This window comes from Plectropomus leopardus, chromosome 5 (genome assembly GCF_008729295.1).
Source record: "Plectropomus leopardus isolate mb chromosome 5, YSFRI_Pleo_2.0, whole genome shotgun sequence".
In the NCBI taxonomy this organism is placed as follows: Eukaryota; Metazoa; Chordata; class Actinopteri; order Perciformes; family Serranidae; genus Plectropomus; species Plectropomus leopardus.
Genome location: NC_056467.1, coordinates 10,281,523 through 10,289,729, shown reverse-complemented (window position 1 = coordinate 10,289,729; position 8,207 = coordinate 10,281,523). Strand labels below are relative to the sequence as shown.

The following is an 8,207-nucleotide window of genomic DNA, read 5'->3' as shown; positions in this document are numbered from 1 at the left end:
AATTCCTTAAAAGTTTCTGTTTCTCATCAGTTATGTATTTAATTGCATTTTGTGTACAGTGGTTATGGTAAAACTACTGGTTTCAGATGTAATTGTTTTGTGAAATGAATTATTTTTAGCCACTTGAGTGGATGGTAATGGGCCAAAAAATGTTTAGATTAAAATGTCTTAAATTTTATGAGAACTAGTGGAGGTTTTTGCATATTATATTAGGTGTAAATATAAAGATTTCAGTACATGAACCTACAATAGGTGGACCAATTTTGTAAATGCCCAATCAGTGATTACTGTGTATATTCATGTTAATGCAGTTTTATTGATGGGTAAAATAAGAATGGCAAAATTTAAAATAATGGCGACTTAAACATTGCTTACAACTATAGCTCAGAGCTTTGCAAATAGTTCACATACGGTGGTAAATGCATGTGATCATGCACTTGTACCAGACAATATTCCAAACACTGAAACCTGGTACAATATTTAACTTGTGAGGGTCCAGTTACATGGCTGCATTGATGTGCTTGGAGACTCCCAAAAAGGAGCATCTTGACCGTTAGGAACCCTCTGCATATTGTGCACAGTATTTCTCTGCTAGAATGCTATCTGGTGCAAGGTTTGTTGTGTGGTTCTTTGATTACGTGTATTTAAAATTAAGGATAATGTCACTTAAAGTAGTGATGGCTTTGAGACTAGATTTATATACTCGCTCAAGATCAGGTAAAAAACAAAACAAAACAGGGCCCACCGTAAGTCAGTTGATATTTTGCTGCAGAGCATCTTCATATTTCATTTAAGTCACAACTGAATAGAAACATTTGGTTGAAGTTGTGGATGTGGTGTCGTGGCTTTTGACTTTTCCCCCCAGTTGGTAACAGAAACCCATCTTGCATATGGACTACATGTTTTTTCATCAGGTACCGCAACTGTACTTTGTCGTTTAAAGTCTGGATACCAATTTAAGGCTATCATTGAAATCCTGTGCACTAATACATTTAACATAGTTATTGTTTGTTATATATATATCATAAGTGGCTTCTATCCCTGCAAGCTCTCATTACTTGTATCAGCCCTTAGTGTAAACGTGATCTGAAACCCATATTAGCCAAATTAATCTTTTTGGGGCAACCTTGAGTAAAGATTTGATGTTGTTCTCCTGTTGCTTCTGTTCAGGGACGTTTCTAGGATTTAAGGGCTTAGCTTGAAGGTCTCAAGAGAAGTCCTGGGGGATCCTACCTCTGTTTTTTTAATGAATAAACTATGCTGATGCTCTTTCATGCATTTTCTCGTTATACTCTATACTTTTTTAAATTTTACTCTCCAGATTAATTATGGATTGTGATGTTAAAAATATAGGCAGCTTATACAGAATACGTAAATACTGCTATCACTGAAAATTTAGAGATTTTGAGGTATACTTGTATGTGAGTATTTCCACTCTATGATTCTCTATACTTCTACTCTTTTACATCTCAGGGTAGGATTGTTTTTTGCTCTCCTTCATTTTTTTGTCTGCTTTAGTTACTCTGAAAAATGAGATAATCGATACAAAATATAATTAACTAATAAATGGTAATGTTTATCATAGTTTAAACTACCACACAGCATACAAAGTATTTGAAATGAGCTCTATTACTTGCTGCAACATTAAAGTGATTACTGGTGCAATCTTGGGATCACACAAAATGTGTTACTTTAATGACCCGAAGACCCAGAGCTTACGTATTGATCAATAATATCATAGGACTTTACTGCAGAGTAGAATGACTAATTATTACATCCTGGACTTTTTATTAATGACCTATTCTGTTTTTCTTCTTTTTCTTTTTTTCATGTATATAGCCTATATATTTAGAACCGGAGCCATGTATGAAACATTCAGGGCTGAAGCCGCGGATGCCCAGGCCACTGCCTCAGTTTCCACCATATATACACAGCACACTATAGATGACCCTGACATCAGTACTCTATCTGAAATCTGTATTGTCTTCATGTTATTTTGTGGTAGCCAAATTTTAGTTGAAAATATAGCACCATGACACAGGACAAGACCAGGCCACATGATTACATAATAACACATAAAACCAGTTTATATTGTCCTTGGTGGTGATCATTCCTGTACAAATGTGAAAGTAATTAAATGACCAAAAAGCAAATGACTCACTTTGAACCTAGGGTCTTTGGCCCTTGGGGCATTTGGGTAATTGATCTCTCAGCTTGGGAACTGTTGTTTTAACTGACATGACATCCAATAAATAATGAATTTAAAGATTAAAAACAAACAAAAAACAACAACAACAAAAAAACGTGGCGTAGGAAGAATTCATTTTTTGTTAAAGTAAAAGTAGCAATACTGTAATGTAAATATACTCCATTACAGATAAAAGTTAAAAGTAAAAGTACTTGGGCCATTATGCAGAATTGCCAATTACAAAGCAAAACAGATTGTACTAGTGAATTATGAGTATTTAAACATTAATGCGTACTTCACTTTAGTACTGCAGCAAGTAAAGGTACATTCAACTTCAGGCTCATAATACGCCTGAAATTATTAGCTGCTATATTATGTATTAATTAATGAATCTGCATAGTAACCACTAACTAAAACTATAAAATGAGTCTGGTGTTGTAGAAATATAAAGTAGAATGAAATGGAAATACTAATTAAAGTACAAGTAGGCTACCTAAAATTATACTTTATTATATACTATATAAATCAGTAGCCTTCTTGAGTAATAATAGGCTACTTACATTCAACCACAGCAAGAAAAAAAAAAAAAAAAAAAAAAAAGGAGGATATATAACTCACCTCTTTGTATAACAAAGCAGTCACTGACAATAGGGTTCTTATGCCTTTTCCCATTTGTGGACTGATTTGATATTTATACATAACTGTTAAAGCAAACCTAAAAAAATGTAACATTGGAAAACATTTTGAAGACATTACAGAAATTTACAGACAAAAATAAAAGTAAGAGAAATAAAACAAAATAAAATATACAAGAAAATTACATGATAAAAAAAATTATTGTCATTTGTACCATAAAAACACAGTGGTTTAGACCATACGACATTCATACATTTGCTTGTCCCCTTTACACAACACACAAAAAAACATAAAACATGAACATAAAATTTAGCTAAAGTAATGAGCAAATTGATTATATACTGCTCATTCTTAGATAACTTTGGATTTATGAATATTACAAACAAATCCAGTTCTTTGAGTGAAATGTTCTTGCCAAAATATTTTTGGAGATCCAACAGAAATATTAATCCAAAAGATCATCACATGTACACATTGAGAAAAATAAGTGTACCATATTGTTACTTAATGGGCAGGAATGTATCTTTAATAAATCTAACTTATCAATCAAGAAATTGGCAAAGGAAATTGGCAACCATTACTTATGACGTCATGTACAGAACTCACGACCTTGATGAGAAAAAAAGGGGTGGCCGTTTGATCACAGCGTTGTGTGTAATTTAAAATTAAATTTATGTTTATTTTTATTTGATTTTATTTTTTACAGGTATGTTTTAGGAATTCTATAAATGCTTGACTTCCATAAAATAGTGCAAATGTGGCTAACCGGCAGGCTAACGTACACTTTCGTCTTTTGTTGAAAGTGCTCCTCCCCACCCCCTTTTTCCTGTGTTACTCCGCTGTGGCGGAAGTAAGTCGTATCGCTGGGGCCTCATCCTTCCAATGGCGACTGCAAACAGGCTGAATAGAAAGCGGGAGCAACCGTGGAGGGGGTCAGAGCTGTGTAACCGAAATTAAATAAATATATCCTATTCTCTGTAGTCATAAAGTTATACTAAAATTCGCTTCGCCTCTCCAATCACGGCTGATTCAATGGCCAAAAATCGGAACATTTCGCTCCTTGAGTCGGGTAAGCAGCACAAGTAAACCCAATTGATAGCTTAATTTACAACGATATCGCTCGTGCTAATTGATATCCCAACTGCTTTTTTTAACGGTTTATTTCATCGCCGTTTCATTTCAGAGCTCTATTACTTGATTTCTCGTTTTCTAACAACGGGTCCATGTCGGAGAGCGGCTGAGGTGAGCTGGTGTGCTTTTGACTAGTACAGTGTGCGGTATTTCAAAATAGTTGACCAGCTAGTTTATAATAGAGTTAATCAATCTAATCTGAATCGCCTCTTTTAATCCACCGCAGGTCCTGGCGAGCGAACTAGAGGAATATCAGGTGTGTATCCCCGCTGCCTCTGCTGCTTGTTATCTGCTAGTTTGCGGTGATTTTGACTGAGTCTGGGCATAAAACTTGTCTCACTCAGTCGACTTTTTAATACCCCTGTCTCACTCCTTTGACATCACCCGTTTTTTTTTGACTAGCTTAATGTGTGCTGGTGTTTACTGTGGCTGTTTGTTTTCCACAGCTCTTACCCGGGAGATTGGACTGGCTGGGAAACGAGCACCCGAGAACATATGAAGATGTGGTGAGATTTAACTTCATATCTTTCGTTAAGTTCATTGTCGGCGCTTGTTATTGTCTTGTGACAGGGGTGCTCCGTGTCCATGCTCCGTGCTTGTTTACGGTCTTTGTTCTTTTTCCTGCCGGACTACTGTTGTATTTTCTTGAGCTGGGGTGACTGACACTGACACACCTCGTTCCCACTAACTTAATTTGTCAGGGTGAATTGTGCAGTCGCTCAGAAAACTGTATTTGGATAGAGGGTTTAATATTATTTAGCCCCGACTGTTGTACTGCAGAAAGGGTGGGTTGTTCGGGCTTCTTGCTACGTCGAGACGGCTCCACCAGCCAATCAGAGACCGAGATACGTTGTTTCTGCGTTATTTTGCATGTGACCTGCGCTGTGATTGGTCCATAATAAGAGAAAGTTTTGCATAAGAAGCCACGCCTCTCTGAATATGTGTTGAGAAGCACATGAACCCACCAACCCTGTCAGACATTTATTCTGACAAAACTGTTAAAGTAGTCTGCAGTCTCTCGAATACTACATATAGATAAATTACCCTCTTTATCATAAATATAGTAAATTTCACATTTGCATTATTTACATTTACATTTATCAAATAAAGCAATATACAACATAGATATTGTTTCTTGGTTGCTGGTTTTTATGTATGAAATCAATTCAGACCAGGTTCCACATTAAGTAAAATCCCACAAAAAATCAACTCTTATTAGAGTGTCTGACAGCTATTTTGATTTATGAATCTGATAATTTTGCTGATTCATTCCATAAAAATATCAGAAAACATGGATATCGATCACAAGCTCTGCCAGCCCAAGGTGACATCTTCAAATTGCTTATCTTGTTTTAGCAACCCTCTGAAGCCAACAGCCAGCTAACACATTCAGGTTAAAATAATATATACCAAACATGAGCAGCATGTTATATTTTTTATAGTTGTTTGGCATTTTAGTCTCCTTATCATTTATCAGATTTGTTGTTTCAGCAGTGATCTGTATGTAGTGCCATGTCTTTGTTTGCACTGACAGGTTGCAGCCAACAGACATATTGCTCCAGACCATTTGCTACAGATATGTAAGCAGATTGGACCAATTCTTGACCAAGAGGTGCCATCGTGTGTCCCAGGTGTACACTCTCTCTTGGGGTCTGGACAGCAGTCAATGCTTAGGACCCGAAAAGGTACACAACTGTCAAGATGACTCTTAAGTTTTTCTGCGGCCTAAAAGCTTTTTCTCCATACTGTCTATGTAACGGGGATTCTTCATGCCTCTTGCACCAATAAGCTTTACATTATATAAAAATCTGAATAGTTTCTTGGTTTGGGCAGTTGCCAGAACTGATACTGTTCTCTAGCCACATCCAGCTGGTAATCAGCTGAATCACTCTGTGAACCATTTGTTTTGTTTTTCAGACTGCGACAATGTGCGGTTTAACGCTTCATCATATGCAGCCCTTCACCGGGGCAGACCACCAGAGAGGCCTTTGAACTGCAAGAAACCTTCACACCTAGGTAGGTCTGGCCTCACTCAATAATGCTTTTATTGTGTATTTTTGAAAAACATATTGATCAAAATGGATCTGCTGGGCAATGGTACATGTTCTTGGCATTATATAGCAAAGCAGTGTTCAAATCCTTATTCAATCATAAAAGACTGAGGTTATACACTTTCCACATTATAAAGCACTGTATATTCCTATTCTGCCTGACTGTCCAAATTTTAGTTGAAGACTTTTTGTCAGGCTATTGCTGTCAAGTAACAGTTTGATGGGCTTCCAGATAGGTCACCTTGATGCAGTCTTTTACATCGCAATGCTTGTTGTTATTGATATGAAAGTTTTATATTGATCACAATTAGAGCCCAACCGATTTGTCAGTCCACCGATATTAGCGGCTGATATGAGCCTTTCACAGACATATGGGAGCGTATCTGCATCAGCGTGTAGTTTTTTCCGATATGCGCCATAAACTTTTTTCAGACCATATAATGCAGAAAACAATGCTTGGGTGGTTTAGAAATGGTTTCATTATATAGTTTGTCCAGCAGATTGCACTCTAACTTAATTGTTTACACTACCCATAGCACTCTGAAGTACATGTAGCAGAGAGCATCACAGCGGAGCGCACGGTGGAGCACAGTCAGTCATGTGTGTTTTCGCAGTAAGCGACATTGATATACATACTGTGAAGTTGATAAACAATGGCTCCATCATTTTGCAAAGAAACAAGACGATCTAAGGTCCCAGGGTGATGGAAGGAGAGGACTACTAATGTGCCAACTATATGGCTATTTAGCGGCTTTTTGGACCCTCTCAGCTGCGTTATTTTTAAAAAGCAGCAAGAGACACATACAGCGACTTATTTAGGACATCGGGGAACAAGGAGGAAATATATTGTCATGTATTTCCATGCTCGCTGCTCTCAGTAACCATGGAACACCGCCGTAAGCGGCTGTCAGGCCAGCGTCTCCCCTCTCTCTCCTCCTGCGCCAGGTGTCAGGCGGACAAGAGGTGACGCTGCGTGAATTCAGGCGTAGTGTGTTTCAAGCTTGGTTGTTGTTGAAAGAATAAACTAATATCTGATGTTTGATTCCTTCCAACTCCCAACAAGCAGAACAATATGTAAATTTGCAAAGATCACAACAAAACCGGCTTACTTAGGGACTGTTCTGTAGCTGTGGTGCTTCCTGACATTTTGGGGAATGTTCCACTCTATAGTTCCACCATAACTCAAACAGAATACTCCTCCACCCTCCTCTGTCCTAAGTGGGAGGGTTTTTAGCACAATAGGGAACATTTACTATGACAAGAGGAGCTCCCTGGCAAGTATAAATGCTGAGAAGCTAGGAATCAGTATTTTATCAAAGCTTGACACGCCCAATTCTTCACGATTTTTCAACAATTCTGATTTGCTGAGACATTTGTCTTCTGCATACTGCTGCAAAAAAATCTCATGAGGCCTGTTTGCGTCAGTGTCTTCTGTTTAAAACCTGTCTTTCCTCACAGAAAATACTAATATATACTAATTTATAATAACATGTTGGCTATTTTGATTTTCTGCTTATTTAAAGAAATGCTGTTGAAGTTACTCAAATGTTGATGAACAAACAACTTCTGCAGTGAGAACTTAAAGCAGATGAAAACATTTTGGATGGTGTTCTTGTTTCTCTGATATTTTGTCATTTTCCATAGCAACTGATACAAACCAGATGTATCAGACTTTCGAGCAGCAGTGATATTGTTATTGTTTAGAGATTGGGATTGCATTTTTCTTTCATGCTGATGATGCTTAAATCAAATGTTTATAACTGACACGAAAAGTATAAAAAGAAAGTGAGAAAGTTAGTTAGGTTTTAGTTAAGTTTGTACCTCCAACTGAATTTGGTGCTGAGTCACAGGGTATTTTGGATACAATGCATTTATATGCTTGTTGAAGTCCAACGGCAACAGCATTTTGTATTTTTCTGAATTTAATATCATCCAATGATGATAAACACCCCTCTTCTCCTGAGGTGTGTACCATGAAGCAAATTCAAGAGAGCCAAGCTTTTCTTGCCGTAGCTGACTCGACAAAGCCTAAAGCCCCAATCAGAGAGAACAGGTACCATCACAACAGTTAATATCAATTGTCTTTGCAAACCCAGTCTTTCTTCACGTTGTGTGCGAGTGCCAATAAACTTTCGTTTGGCACGTCATTTGACTCTTGCTGAACAAAATGAATCGATTGCATACTGCCTACTTCTGTCTTT

General features: G+C 37.3%; 1 protein-coding gene across 2 annotated transcripts in view; it reads left to right on the top strand.

The window, feature by feature from the left end:
• The first annotated feature begins 3,698 nt into the window (after positions 1 to 3,698).
• Positions 3,699 to 8,207, top strand: part of brwd1 (bromodomain and WD repeat domain containing 1) — a 29,431-nt gene continuing 24,922 nt past the window's right edge. For both annotated transcript variants that reach the window (XM_042486272.1, XM_042486271.1), the window contains exons 1-6: positions 3,699 to 3,893; positions 4,008 to 4,066; positions 4,182 to 4,211; positions 4,402 to 4,461; positions 5,490 to 5,640; positions 5,873 to 5,971. In XM_042486272.1, the coding sequence (XP_042342206.1) occupies positions 3,857 to 3,893; positions 4,008 to 4,066; positions 4,182 to 4,211; positions 4,402 to 4,461; positions 5,490 to 5,640; positions 5,873 to 5,971 (436 nt within the window). In that variant the 5' untranslated portion in view covers positions 3,699 to 3,856. The remainder of the gene's footprint in view (positions 3,894 to 4,007; positions 4,067 to 4,181; positions 4,212 to 4,401; positions 4,462 to 5,489; positions 5,641 to 5,872; positions 5,972 to 8,207) is intronic.